This window comes from Dama dama, chromosome 19 (genome assembly GCF_033118175.1).
Source record: "Dama dama isolate Ldn47 chromosome 19, ASM3311817v1, whole genome shotgun sequence".
Lineage (NCBI taxonomy): Eukaryota > Metazoa > Chordata > Mammalia > Artiodactyla > Cervidae > Dama > Dama dama.
This window is the reverse complement of record NC_083699.1, coordinates 68,754,589-68,769,824: the sequence shown is the minus strand read 5'-3', so window position 1 is coordinate 68,769,824 and position 15,236 is coordinate 68,754,589. Positions and strand designations below refer to the sequence as shown.

Below are 15,236 nucleotides of genomic sequence, written 5' to 3'. Positions count from 1 at the left end.
AAGTTCAGAGAGGTTAAGTAAACCACCCAAGTCCTACCTCTGGGAGGTGGTAGAAAGGCCCCTGTTCACTGTCTCTGCAATCGCTCTTTCCCTGATGCTATTGTTACTTTATTAAGGCCACCAGTCCCTTCTTGAAAATCCAGGCTCGCAGGACTTTGCCTGTGCCATGCTTCACTGCAAGAAAATGAAAATGTCCCCAGTGACTAATGTGAACAGAATGTCACTCTGCAGCTAACAGGGAAGGTGTCCTGGGCGTCCTTTCGGCTCCACGGCAGCGACTCCACGATCTGGGTGTGATGGGCAGGTGAGGGTGGCTCAGGGGAATCTGCTCGGGACAGGCCCCGTCCCTGGCGGGAGGAATGAATGGACCTGCCAAGTTAGCCCTCTGTCTCATGTACACCTGCGACCCTGTCACCTTAGACCTCTGGAACGCTGGCCTCTGAGCCTCCGCTCTACTTGCCCAGCTGGAAAGCACAGAGTCCAGGAATTTACTCCTGTATCTAGTGCCCACCGTGAATCCTCGCCTTCCTCTTAAGCCTCTTGGGCTGGGCGGCCTGGAACGAAATGTCGGGTTCCCTTTCGGCTCCAGGAGAGGCCCAGCTGCATCATCTGGGGAGCAAACTCCCCGGTGCACTCCCAGGGGCCCTGCCCACCTGGTCTTTCTCACAAAGCGAGTCAGAAGTCCCTTGATACTGACCCACTTTTCTGAACACCCTCGTTCGGGGCTCAGGGAGCCCCTTCCCCGCTGGGCTTCTGACTCCCCCGCTCAGACCCCCTCCCAGGCTGCAGGAAGCCTGCGTCCACCGAGCACCGTGCACCGTGGGAGGGACAGGAAGGCCGGAAGCAGATGGCCACCAGCCCAGAGTGAAGTGGATTCCTCCTGCCTTTAACTATTTCCTGGTTTCAGCTGCTTGCCTGCCTGAACCAGCTCTTACTGTTTCGCAATTCCATGGTGACTCCATTCTTACAAAAGCATTGACTTGGCTCCCAGCATATGCTCAGCACTGGGGGGTAAAAAACAGAAGCGGACAAGTGAGCTAGGTCTCTGCCCTTAAAGGACTTCCTTTCCTCCTGGCAGATGGAAAAGGAAATCTACCAGGAAAGTGCGAGAAGAGAAATGCTTTGATGTCAGGAGGAGACCTTCCCGGGGGAGAACGGTGTTCTGGGGGCCTCTCTTGGGGAAGCTTCTGCCAAGAAGGCCTGAGGGATCAGCTCAGAAAAGGACTGGGTGACAGACTAAGGGTCAGGAATGTTATCTCCAAAGCAGTGAGAGTCCTTGACGTTTTCAACAGTGATAGCAACCTGAATTTGAGAAACAGTCCTCTACAGGCCCAAGAAAGAGGGTGAAGGAGGAACAAGCCCAGAAGCTGGGAGGGACTTTTAGTCTTTATTTCATTCTTTTCTGTTCTGTTTGAATTGTCAAACCATATGCTTGAATTGTCTTTATTTATTTATTTAAAATTTTTTTATTTATTTGGCTGCACTGGGTCTTAGTTGTGGCACGGGAGATCTCCCATTTTTGTTGCGGCATATGGATCTTTTAGCTGCAGCATGCAGGATTAAGTTCCCTGACCAGGAATTGAACCTGGGCCCCCTGCATTGGGAGTGTGGAGTCTTAGTCACTGAACCAGCAGGGAAGTCTCTCGAATTGCTTTCATTTTTAAAATTAACTGTCATTATAATGGGATTAGTGGCTCCTTTTCTCTTATTCTTTACACACTTCATGTTATAGATTTAAAAAGGAAACATAATGAATAATTTTTGATTTTAAAATTCCGAAGGTACTTTCAGACGTGGGAAAGGACAGGCATGTTTGTTGCCTGTCACAAATATTTTTAGTGCTTGACCATGCCCTTAAGCTGCTAACAGCACAAGCAGGTAGAAGGCTATTATTTTTGCATCTGGAATATACAAGCTAAAAACTTTGTCTGATGAACATGCCCTAATTTATAGTTTCTCATACTGGAGGTACTTGGGGTGTGCTTTGGACTGTGTAGAAACACTGGTCTGAGAAACACTGATAAAATAAAACTAGCTCCATGGTAATCACTAACATTACTGTATCTCTTTAGTGGAATTTTCTTCTTCCAACTTTGCCAACTGCAACAATCTTTCCCCTGGCACTAGAGAAATTCTATCCATTTTAAAACCGGAAGAGACCATTTCCCTCTTCTATACAAATCATTAGACAGTTTCCTCTAAAGGTTTATGATTGCCAAAAACCTCATATAGGGTGGAGGAAAATAGGAAGAAAATTTCAGAAGATCATCATTCATTTAAAAATACAAAACAGGAATTTCCCTGGTGGTCCAGTGGTTAAGACTTCGCTTTCCAAAGCTGGGCATGCAGATTAGCTCCCTGATTGGGAGCTAAGAGCTCAAAATGGCCCACATCAAAAAATCCTTAAATGAAATAAAATACAAAACAGTATTTACAAAAAAAACCCCAAAATAGTATTTACGATACGCCAGATACAGTACTAGTGATACAAAGATGAAAATGTAGGATCCTTGTCCTACAAGCACTTATAGTTTAGAAACAGACAAGCAAATACAATATGATAAAGTAATACCACTGTTACATACACAAAAAGTATGTTTTGCATTCAACTGAAGCAAACAGAAAAATAGCAGTAAGTGGACATACAAAAAAATACTGTAGGAATATTAAACGATGTTCACCACATATTAATACCTACATTAAAACGCTGACAGAATAGCCAAAATTCTCAAAAACTGTTGAACTAATGAACCACTGAAGTAAATGGCCTTTGTAGATTTCCAAACCTCTTACCTAATTTTCAATTCCATGTACTTAGTCTTTCAGTTTCATTAGGGCATTTTCCCTCAACCTGTTAATTTTGAGGAAGGTATTATATGTATATGTGTGTATATATACATATATATTTTTTTTTGTGTGTGTGTATATATTTATATACATATATTGGATTGAGAGTCCTTTGGGTTGCAAAAAGATCAAACCAGTCAATCCTAAAAGAAACTACCCCTGAGTATTAACTGGAAGGACTAATGCTGAAGCTGAAGCTCCGATACTTTGGCCACCTAATGCAAAAAGACTCTTCCTCAGAAAGATTGAAGGCAAAAGGAGAAGGGGACAGCAGAGAATGAGATGGTTAGACAGCATCACTGACTCAATGGACATGAATTTAAGCAAACTCTAGGAGATAGTGGAGGACAGAGGAGCCTGGCGTGCTATAGTCCACGGGGTTACAAAGAGTCAGACATAATTTAGGGACTGAATAACAACAAACAACACACACAAGTGTATTTCTTTTCATTTTGCCAAAATGTAGCAAAATACTGTTTCCAAGATATCCTCAAACAGTGCAAATATCCAGTTTGATCCACAATTTCTCATTCAACCTTTATCTTGATGTCACAGAAAATGAAAATGTTCATGATAATTTATGAAATAATATTGGCAAACCTTTTTTTTTTAAAAACAAAACAAAACATTATTTATTTGGTTGCTTTGGGTCTTAGCTGTCCTGAGGCAGGTGGGATCTTAGTTCCCCAACCAGGGTTTGAACCTGCGTCACCTGCCTTGCAAGGTGGACTCTTAACCACAGGACCACTGGGGAAGTCCCTGGTAAACATTTTTACAAATGTCTAAAGGAATATTGGATTATCCTCCTGTTTAAAAATGGCAACATTGGAACCACATCTGGGATAAAATAACCTTGTAGGCAACTTTATGGTGCCAGGAGAATGGGAGTAGGGCACTTGATCCAGGGGTTAAGAGGAGGCAGGGATGCTGAGGGCAGGGAGGTGGAGCACAGAGAAGGGGTCTGGGCTGGATCCACTTGAAAGATGGCCACAGACAAATTGACTGGAGTGATGGAAGTCTGGTGCTGATCATATCCTAGCTTGAAGTGAAGTGAAGTGAAAGTCACTCAGTTGTGTCTGACTCTTTTTGACCCCATGGACAATAGTCCATGGAATTCTCCAGGCCAGAATACTGGAGTGGGTAGCCTTTCCCTTCTCCAGGGGATCTTCCCAACCCAGGGATCAAACCCAGGTCTCTCGAATGGCAAGTAGATTCTTTACCAGCTGAACCACCAGGGAAGCCCAAGAATACTGGAGTGGGTAGCCTATTCCTTCTCCAGTGGATCTTCCCAAAGCAGGAATCGAACTGGGGTCTCCTGCATTGCTGGTGGATTCTTTACCAGCTGAGCTACCAGGGAATCCTTGATTACCTCTGCAAAAACCCAATCTCCACATAACCTTGGATCATTTTGGCGTGCTGCAAAGAAACATAGGCTTTGCAGTTACACGTGAGTTTTATTTAAAAAAAATTTTTTTAAAATATTTGGCTGCTCCAGGTCTTAGTTGAGGTGTGCAGAATCTTTTTATTGTATATACTACTTATTTCATTTTTCATTGTCCTCGTTCTTCACTGCTTTATGAGAGCTTTCTCTAGTTGCAGCCAGCGGGGGCTACTCTTCCTTGCAGTGGCTTCTCCTGCCGCAGAGCACAGGCTCTAGAGTGTGTGGGCTCCCGAGTTCTAGAGCACCAGCTCAGTAGTCGTGTGCTCTGGGTTTAGTTCCTCTGCAGTATGTGGGAGCTTCCTGGATCAGGGGTCAAACCCATAACCTCTGCATTGGCAGGTGGATTTTTCCTCAGTTACCACCAGGGAAGTCCTACACATGAGTTTAAATCTTGACTTTACCTCTTACTGGTGGTGTGACCTTGGGCAAGTTACTTAAATATTCAGGACTTGTTTTCTCACGGGTATAACGGGGATGTCACATTGTTGAGGTTTGTTGTTGTTGTTCAGTCACTAAGTCGTGTCCAACTTTTTGAGACCCCATGGACTGAGCCGGGCTCACCTGTCCTTCACCATCTCCCAGAATGTGCTCAAACTCATGTCCATTGAGTCAGCGATGCCATCCAACCTCATGCTCTGTCACCACCTTCTCCTCCTGCCTTCAACCTTTGCCAGCATCAGGGTCTTTTCCAATGAGTCGGTTACTTGAATCAGGTGGCCAAAGTATTGGAGCTTCAGCTTCAACATCAGGTCTTCCAATGAATATTCAGGGTTGATTTCCTTCAGGATTGACTGGTTAGATCTCCTTGCAGTCCAAGAGACTCCCTAGAATGTGCTGGTTACGTGCAGGCTGTTACTATCTGTGATTTGGGGGTCTTTACTTTTAGAGGTTAACTTCTATGGACAGATGGATTTGTAATACATCTGGCAGTGGACGTGCCAGGAAGATTCTCAGATGAGAGCAAGGATTTACTCACCAGACCTGGTCAAGACTAAACTGGCGTCTGTACCCGAGTCCTTCCTGCCTACGTGTGTTCACTTGTTTGGGATCAATATAATTAACAGGTTGCTTTTAGGTGACGCCTATATAAAACCATTTTACAGCATTCCAATCTGGACATGACAGTTTATTGATCCATGTTGTGTAACGCGGTCACGCTGGGAGGAGGGGGGAGAGAGATGGGGGACAGAAAGGGTGCAGCCTTATAGATACGAAGACCAGCAATGCCTTCTATCACTGCAGGACTGTAAACTCAAAATTCTGCCTCACCCTGATAATCTTCCAGGTGGACCTGACTAAAGCCAAGGGCAGGTTTCGCGAGCCACTGTCGTATTCTTTTCAGGTTATCTATAAGATTAATTAGGCTAGTTTCCTTCATTACCAGCAATAAAAAATTGACTCCAATTTAATGCTGAAGGTTGCAAATGCTTAAGTGCTCTAATAGAAGTGAAACTGCGGTGAACCGGTGGGGGTGGGGAGCGGGGTGAAGAGAAGCAGGAGAGAGGCAGTTGGTTGCAGGGAGGAAACTGGAAGCTGGGGCAGAATCAAGGTAGCAAACTCTCACCCCCAATAGGGACACTCTTGGCCACCTCATTCAAAACAATCAAGTTGAATGCGGACTTTACGTTAGTAGGTCAATTGTCAGCGCTCCAAAAGAACTTTTGATAGTCATAGCTACTTTTGATATCGTGAGAATAAGTCTGAAGTAACCTATTTGCCTACTTTCCGTCTAATTTAGTCTTGGATTGTACTAACTTGAATGGGTGCTTTAGTATATTAGCGTTCTAATAACCGTAGGAGGGAAACATTTGTTAAAAAAAACTTGTGTCTTTCGTTCAGTCACACAGGGTAGAGATCAATATTTACTACAGAGCTGTTCTTTTCTCACCCCGTCCCATTTGTACTAAAAGTTTTTTTTTTTAATTGGGAGTATAGTTGATTTAAAATACTTAGTTCCAGTTGTACAGCAAAGCGAATCAGTTATACATAAACACATATCCACTCTTCTTAAAGATTCTTTCCCCATATAGGCCATGGGTATTTTTCCCTTTACACCTGGGATTGTATCTGCTTGCCACTGTACTTGTGAACAGCTTAAGGAAAAAAAAAAAAAAAAAAAAGGATATGAACACTATCATCGAAGATGGCAAAATCCAGCTTAGAAATAAATTGTTGGACTTGCAGTAAAATACTACGTACAGTATCCTTTTTTAGCACAATATCAAGTTCCACTTTACTAGTATTGGTACAAAATACGCTTTTTTTTTTAACCCAGGGACTCTCTACTAATTACAAAGTAGCCAGCACAGCATGGCTACTAGTATACCTAGGTTTTAAAGCCTGGGGGAGCGGGGGGTGGGCACACCTCGTAATATTTACCCAGGCGGAAGGGACAGGCAGAATAAAGAAAAACAAAGGTCAGAATATTAAAAAAGAAAATTAATTGGGCGAATTGAGAATCTGGAAACTGAGCTATTGCGTGAAAGAGATAATGAGGAAGTTGAACAAGGATACAGTGATCGCTTTGAGCAGATCAATTTTCGGGGCATTCCGATGGGGAAGGAAGGCTGCGCCCCGAAAGGGATGGGGAATGGGGGGGTTGAAATCCGTGGAAAAGCCTGGAGTGCTTATGATGGCTCCGTCCGTCATTTCTGAAAGCCGGCGCCGGCCGCTGCAAAGATCGACCGCCAGGGTTTAAGAGAGGCGTCGGCCGCAGGGGCATCCCGGAACCCGGGCGAAGCGTCCGGAATTCCTGAGATGTCTGAAGCGCGGAGGCGGCCTCTTCTCCACCCCCCCCCGCCGCCGCCGCCGCCGCCGCCGCCGCAGCCTCCGTGGGCATCTTTTCCGGCGAGGGGGGCACGCGGGCCGGTCCAAGCGCAGCCTGAGTCCGCGGGCGGGCGCGGCCGGCGGCGCGCTCCCCGGGGATGCAGGTGAGCAGCCCCGGCCCCTGGAGCGCGGGGGGCGGGGGGCGCCCCGGGTCCTCCCCGCCCCTCCCCTCCCCCACCCCGGCGCGGGCGGGGCTGCACGCGCGCGACGCGGAAGCGCCGGGCTCCGCGGGCGGCGGCGGCGGCGGCGCGCAGGACGGGACGCGCGCGCTCCCGGGACCGCAGTCAGCGCGGGCGCGGCACGCGCGGGCCGGGGTGCGGCCGGGTGGCCGGGGAAGCGGCGGGTGCTCGCGCACAGGCCGGGCCGCCGCCTCGGCCCCCACCCGCCCGCCTGCCCTGTCTTCCTCTTCCCCTTCCCTCCCCTCAGCCGGGCCGTCTCCCCTCCGCTCCCCTCCCCCGAGCGAATCACGCGCCCTCCTCTGACACTCGTAGCGAGCTCCGAATTTATCCTTCACGTGACCTGAGGGGGGCTGGGTGGTTGGTCGGTCGGGGACGGAGGCCGAGGGGTGGGGGAACGGAGGGAAAAGGAGGGAAACGGAATCTGCCGTTGCCCGAGCAACAGGCCCCGCCCCCCGGCTTGGGGCCGGGGGTGGCGGGAGGAGGACGTCAGCACGTCAGCCGCCGGGGGGGGCGGTTTGCGTTTTGATTGACAGTTGCTATAGCGACCGGGTCGGTCCGTCGCCATTTTGTTGGTTGGGTTTTTTTTTAAACCCTTTCGCTTCCCGCCCGAATAATAATAAAAAGCCCCAGTGGAGTGAGGCGGGGGTGGCGGCGGCGAGAGCGGCGGGGGGATCCGGGGAGACTGCTGCCGTCGCTGCTGCTGATCGCGGCCCAAGTCGGGCTCAGGAGAGCGGACACCCCGAGCGGGGGGTGCGGGCGCCGCCGCCGCCGCCGCTTGTGCTGCTGTTCCTGCTGCTGCTGTTGGTGCCGCTGCCGCTGCCGCCGCCGCCGCCGCCGGCGAGCGGGCGGGACCGGTGTGAGTGTGAGAGAGAGTGTGTGTGTGTGTGTGTGTGAGAGAGAGAGAGAGGAAGCGTGTGCGAGGGTGCGTGCGCGCGTGTGTGTGAGAGAGTGTGAGTGTGTGTCCGTCTGTCCGTGCGGGGACTCGGGGGCGGGCGGTTCGGGCTCTCCTGGCTGAGGAGCCGCCGCCGCCGCCGCCGCCGCTCGGGCCCCGGCGCTCCTCGCTGCGCAGCTTTGGAGCGCGCGCCATTTTGTGAGATTTACAAAATCCTCCTCGGGGAAGAAGAAGCCGCCGCCGCCGGCGGCCGCGACTGGGCGCCCGGCCTTGCCGCCGCCGCCGCCGCCCTCCGCGCCGGGCCGGGCCGGGCCGGGCCGCGCGGCCCCCGCCGCGCCGCGGGGCTCGGGGTCCGGGGACTGCGGTATTTGCCGGGGAGGGGGGCTGCCGCCTCCCCGGCCTCCACACACACCCCCGCCCCACCGGGCGCCGCTCGGACCCGCGAGCCGGGCAGCGAGACCTGAGGAGGCTGCGGCTCGGAGACCGCGGAGCCGGGAGCGCCGGGGGCGGAGAGAGAGGCGGCCGGGGCGGCACTGGCGGCGGAGGCCGCGGCGGGGGCGCAGCGGCGGCGGCGGGAAGCCGGCGGCAGAGACTCACCGGAGGGAACGGCGCGAGCGCCCCGCCATCGTCCCGGTGAGTGTCCGGCCGCGGCCCCGCCCGGCGCCCGGCGGCCCGGCTTCCCCCACTGCGGCCTGCAGCCGGGGCCCGCGCCGAGGCCGGCCGGGCGGAGGGAGGGACCTGCCATTTTAGGAGGAGGCGCCGCGGCCCGAGGCCGGCCGGCCGGCCGCCCGCCCGGGGTCGGGGCGGGGGGGAAAGAGGGCGGGCGGGCGGGAGGGCGCCCGACAGGCCCCGGTCCCGGAGGAGAGGCGGGCGCGAGCGAAGGGAAAGTTGCGGAGGGCTGGGGGGCCGGGGCCGCGGCCTCCCGGGAGCCGGGGCCTGGGGGCCGGGAGAAAGCGCCAGACCTTTTGCCTGGTCGCCCGAGCGCAGGGGAGGAGGGTGTCTTCCTCCTCCTCCTCCTCCTCTTCCTCCTCATCCTCTTCCCCCAGCTCCTCCCTCGTCCCTCCTCTCGGTCCCCACCAGTGTGGGAACAGCGGCCGCGGTCCTCCGCAAGGACAATGCCACGGGTTACAGGGGTTGATGGGGCTGCCCCCGGCCGCCGGGCGAGGCGCCGGGGAAGGTCGGGGAGCCGCGTCCCCCCCGCGCGGCCCTCCGGGCTGCTTGCTCGCGGAGCCCGGGCCCTCGGCCTGCTCGGAAGTTGTGCGCGTGAGAGCCCGGCCGCTCGACGTCGGAGGGCTGGTGACCCGCGCAACACAGCCCTCGGAGGGTGCCGGAGGGCCGCGGATGCGTAAATTAATAATCGAAACCTGGGTGTATGGCACAGAACTCGCCGGAGCTTTATTCATAGGCTTAGATCCGCCGCGGCTGGCTGAAGAAGCTTCACACTGGGCGGAAAGGCCTCCCCCCGCCCCCCTCCCCGGTCTGAAATAGTTAAAAATGGGGCAGAATTAGTGATTCCGACGACTTGGCTGAGTCTGTCGTCCCAAACCCCTGGATGATGTGAATCTTGGTGATCTAGGTGCAGTACTTGAGCGCCAGCGCCATTTGTTTCTTGAATTCCGCCCGGGTTGTCAGGAAATACACCCTTTATAACATTGTTTCGCTCCCGAGTTAAAAGATTAGGACCATGTATTAATAACTCTATTATCCTCCAGGTAGAAACTGTTACCCATTTCACAGATGAGGGAACTGAGCGGTGACTCATCCAAGGTCACACAGCTGGGACTCCTGAAGCCGGGAGTCTGTAGCCAGCCCGGGCTCTTAATCATTAGCTTATAACTCGTTATTAGAAGTACTGGCAAATTTTGGAGCTATTTGGTTGTAATGACTCAGGGTTGAATCCACGTATAGTGTTGGCGTGGAATTAACTTTTGTGGTTTGCAGAAGCGGAAAGGAGAGAATGAAGCAAGGCCCTCTTAATGAAACTAATTTGTCAGCTCCCCCTCATCTCCCCGCACTCTGAAGAAAACTGTGTAGACAATTTTTGAATGGAAGGAATTAAAAAGTATTCTGTTCTGCGTTTGGTTCCTCACACTTAATTTTAATTATAGTCATCACTTAAGTATTGATGAGTCATAAGAAAGTTTTGTGCAAAGTTATTTTTGGTTATTTTTTATCTTTGAATACTTAGATTTTCCCTGGGAGTCCTTACACATTACATATACGAAGTATTTAAGAATGGATATAGGGGACTTCCCTGGTGGTCCAGTGGCTAAGACTCTGTGTTCCCAATGCTGGGAACCTGGGTTCGATCTCTGGTTGGGGAACTAGATCCCACATGCTCCAACAAAGACCTGGAGAAGCCAAATAAAAAAAAAAAAAAAAAAAAAGAATGGATATACTTAATACTTTGTTTTGGGCGGCGTTTGAATAATTTAGTGAAATTACCTTTAGCTTTGTAAATTTCCCATATTTTGATTAGTTATTTTAAGGATAATTTTTTTTTCTGCTATAAATATGAGACTAGAACTAAAATTTCATGTGGTAAGATTTTAAACTGAAGAAGATAGCTTTCAAGGAAACAGCAGTTATGAAAAAAGTTTACTCAAGTTGTATTGAGATTTTTAATAGATGTACGACTTAACACTTAAAAGTACCCCATTGGTTTCAGTGGATTTGCTTTGGAGTAGCAATAGTGTTTATGGTGGCTGTCCAAATTCATTTAGACTTCAAACCTTGCCAGAAAGTTAAGGAGTTCTGTCAGTGTCTACACCAAATTGTAAAACTGAGTACAGAAACTTCCTAAGAGGCATAAGCTCAGAAATTAAGTCTCCTAGAAAGAAGGATCCCCTCTCTGTAAAGTGAAGGCTTTCCTTTGAAATCTAAAAAAGATTAAGGATTTGAGTAGAATTGAGTGAAGTGGATGGTCGTTATTGGTAGGGGTGGGAGATGGACTGTGAAATCTAGTGAGATCTTTGTTTTTGTTCAGAATATGGAATTCAGGTTTAAGATCTTAAATTTCTTTTAAAGACCTTTTGGTGGGACTTACTGGAAGTGTAACACACATACATAATAACTGTCTCTTAGGGATTCAGACATTTAGCCCAGCCTTTTAAGGTCACTAACATTCAAAATAAATGAAAATATTCCATTGTAATGCAGTGTCTTGTTTGGGAATGTAGATTTAAAAAAAAAAAAAAGCAAGCACAACCTTGGGTTAGAATTTTTTCCCCCACTATAATATTGTCTGATGTCTGCCCTTGAGTTTTATTTATGGGGAGTTTTTGTGTTTATGGCTTAGAGATGTGGGAGTGGGGAGTGGTAAGTTGCAGCAACTGGTATTTAAAGAATTTATATAGGTTTTTATAGCCCCACGATTATCTGTGAAAGCAAAATTGAAGATAACTTGTTATAATGCATGATGAATGTGACCTTTGGCATACATTTTGTTTTGAAACTATACAAAGAAAGGAGATGCTAATTTATATGGACTCTTTGGTACTACTTGAAAACAAAAACAAGCAAAAAGCTTAGAAGTTTTGGATGCTTAGGGATGTTTTCACGTGTGTGTATATGGTTGGCAGTTATCCAGTCATGGGGAGAAAATCTGAATAGAAATAATTTTATTATGAGTGAGAAGAGAGTTGCCTTATGCATGCTCTTAAAAACTAGCTAAATAGAAGAGGGGGCTTCATTTGTGACTTTTTTCTTTGTCATAAGGTGTGTATCAAATTTTCTTTGCTTTAGCATTTGCTTTCTCTGATTTCAAAGAACTTTCACATTTCCTACACCCACACCCCCACACCCAAGCAGTTTCTCTTTTCATTGCCTGAGAAAAAAATTTAAACTTGTGAACTCAACAGAACCCCCAAACTTCAAGAGTCTTTATGAAGAGATTGACTCTTCTCTCCCCAAAATTCTACTAGTCTTAGAATTTTGTTGTATTCCTATCAGTAATCTAAACTGTAAGCTAAGAATCACTATTTCCTGTTGAGTTTTTTGGTGGTTTTACCTCCAGATACTTGTATGTATTTTCTATTTAGAAGTAAAGATATTTCTTGAAACTATCAAACATGGGCCCCTGAAACTTGACACTAACACACTAACTTGCCCAAAGTGAAACGTGTGACTTTATTACTTTTGTATGAGCACCTTACATATACACAGTGGTTATGCTTTTTAAAAGACTTCTTAGCATATGTTATTTTGGCCACTGGGCAATGTTTTGATGGTTAGAGAAATTATGGTAATTCATAACCCAGAGCTGGCACAGTTTTGGATTAAAATTTTGGGGAGGGCAGGTTATAATTTGTGTTTAATTACTTGGGAAAATCATCAAATTATTTTAAATTACCTAAAATTTCTCCCCAGTTGCCCCTAAATAAAGAAATCATTCAAAATCTTGCTTTATATCAGTGTTATAATGTAAAGCTAGAGCTGTAAAGTTTACCGTTGGTTATGTGAAAGTGAAATGTTGACTTCACGTGACTAAAGTAATTAAGGTTCTTATTAGGTAATTACTGACAAGTCTCATCTTCTAACCTAGTGGCTGCTGGTAGCCTTAGTTTCATTTTTTGGTATATGAAAACAAAATGACTTGGAAATACAGCATTGTATAAACCAGCCAAACGTTTGAAATAAGTTATGCTTTTGCTTTGAAAACCTTCTTCCAGAGTTGCATAGTGAGATAGAATTCCTCATTGGAGATAACTTACAGTACATTGAACATCTAAAATAATGTGGTTCCTTGTAGGCATGCATTTTGCTGATATAGAACCATTTAGGCTTCTTGGCAATTGATTCTTCTCCCAGAGCTATGCACCCTCTCTTCTAGAAGGTGACTTTTAAAAGTTTGTAATACTGTGAAAGTTTTGCTTGTTTTAATTTTTTATTGTTTGATGAACATGTGCCCATATCTGATACATATAATAGTTTAAAATGTATCTATATTCTTGATGAGTTATTTTTCATTTTATTGCCCCATAATTTAATTGCTTAAGTTGCTTTTGTGGAGAGGTGCTTAGTGAACTGGTTTAACATGGAATGAAACTGGTTTTAGCATCAATTCTATTTTAAATAACATCCCTGTTCATTAAATAGTTCTCTTTGTTTCTCTATATAAAATTTTTACTGACAAGAGTTGATTTTTTGTGTTGTTTTCTGGATATTTGTGGTTAAGATTGGCATTTTAGCACATGTATTTGGGTAAGAAGATGCTCAAACGTGAGATCTACTCCAAATCTGCTTACTACGGAGGTAGAGATAGCGGCTGAAGCGTGATATCTGTGGAGAGAGTGTTGGCCTGTGAGGCGGTACCAGGCAGAGCCTCCAGAGTCAGGCAGGTCTGGAATCTCAACCAGTCCTGCCTCTCACTGGCAATGTGGACGTAAGGCACAGTGGTTTTGCTTAATATCAGTTTCTTCATCTGTAAGATGGGTTGGTGATCCTTACCATGGGGTTCTTGTGAAGACTGAGATAACAGACATACATTTCTTAACAGTCTTCTCCCTCCCTCCTTCCCTCTTTACTGTGAGGATGATGCCCATCCTCAGGGTCTCAACATAAATGCTACTTCTTTCCCCAGACTCGGTTCTAAGTCAGACTCCTTGCCCATGCGTTCTTACCAATGGCTTTTTTTGGACAGCCCTTGTTAAAAAGTAACCTGACAGTTACTCATAGGTATGCATGTGTACGGGCTTCCCTGGTAGCTCAGCTGGTAAAGAATCTGCCTGCAATGCAGGAGACTGGGGTTCAATCCCTGGGTTGGGAAGATCCCCTGGAGGAGGGCATGGCAACCCACTCCGGTATTCTTGCCTGGAGAATCCCACGGATGGAGGAGCCTGGTGGGCTACAGTCCATGGGGGTCGCAAAGAGGCGGACACGACTGCGCGGCTCAGCACAGCACAGCATGCACGTGTACATGTATCTTGTGACTGTCTGTCTCTCCCTCTTACTGCTCAACTGCAAGGTCCGTCTGGACAGGAATAATCCCAGGGCACACAGCAGGAGGAGATGAATGCACATGTACACAGAAGGATGGAATGAAGAACCTGTGCGCTGAATCCTGAAGCCTGAGCACCACTCCTTCCTTGTGCAGTCTTGGGCAGGGTAGCTTCGGAGCTTTAGAATCCTGTATGCCGACCGTGCGTAAGCCCTAGCTACCCTGCCCAGGATTTGGAATATGTGAAATGAGATGCTCTGATGAGATGCTTTGCAAAAGTGTAAAATGCCATATAAATGTAAGATGGTACAGTAGCAATAATTTCAGTAGTGAGGTTACCCAAGAATTTATAATTAGAGTTTCAACTTTACTGAGTTGGTAAGTAGCTATTATGTAATGTTTATTAGTAACGTAAACTTTCTGTATGCATTAGTTAGAACACAAGATTGGGCCCATGTTCTGACTACAGTGGCTTAAATGTGGAGTTTCTTTGTTTCTCATGTAAGTAGTCTAAGGCTGGTGTGGCAGCTCCAAGATACAGGGGACCTTGGTTCCTTCTGTCTTGTCGCTTTCCTGTGCTTAACAGGACCACATGACCCCTGCAGTTCAAGACAACTCGCCACCACATTCACGGTCCAGGAACAGGATGTGGGGGAGGACATACATCCCTTCTTCAAAGATGAACCTGGAAATTGCATACGTGACTTGTTCACACCTGTTGGTCGGAACTTCATCAGGTGGCCCCATGTAGCTGCAAAGGAGGCTGGGATATGTGATCATCAGTAGGGTGGCTGATTGTCTGCCTGAAAATCTGTTTTTACTGAAGAATAGGAGAATGGGGAGTTATGAAGCATTGCCTGTCACTCTTTCAAATGTTTTGGAAGAAACTTAACAGATGAACTTTGAAAAGACAACTTACTGCACTAATTAATGTTTATATTCCATATTTGCTCGTTAATTGTTTGAACTATCATGTGTAAATTGAAATAGACTATCAGTATATGCAGTATATACATGTGTAGTCAGACTAGAGTTAATGTAACTAAACTTATAACAGTGAAGGAATTTGGAGTCTAATAGCATATTATTTTATTGAAGGTATTTTCTGATAGA

The 15,236-nt window shown here is 47.6% G+C and overlaps 2 protein-coding genes across 3 annotated transcripts in view; one reads left to right on the top strand and one right to left on the bottom strand.

Moving 5' to 3' along the window:
- Positions 1–6,821: 6,821 nt before the first annotated feature.
- On the bottom strand, positions 6,822–9,787 carry LOC133074096 (basic proline-rich protein-like). Its single transcript, XM_061168040.1, has 6 exons — positions 9,771–9,787; positions 9,315–9,664; positions 8,489–9,121; positions 7,738–8,073; positions 7,293–7,633; positions 6,822–7,235 (listed from the first exon to the last, which is right to left on the bottom strand). Exons 1-6 carry the CDS (start codon positions 9,785–9,787, stop codon positions 6,822–6,824), a joined length of 2,091 nt encoding a protein of 696 aa, XP_061024023.1.
- DYRK1A (dual specificity tyrosine phosphorylation regulated kinase 1A) overlaps positions 8,731–15,236 on the top strand; it is a 142,154-nt gene continuing 135,648 nt past the window's right edge. The window contains exon 1 of one of the 2 annotated variants that reach the window (XM_061167325.1): positions 8,731–8,818. The gene's annotated coding sequence lies outside the window, so the exon portion shown is untranslated. The remainder of the gene's footprint in view (positions 8,819–15,236) is intronic. The other variant, XM_061167323.1, reaches the window with a different exon arrangement.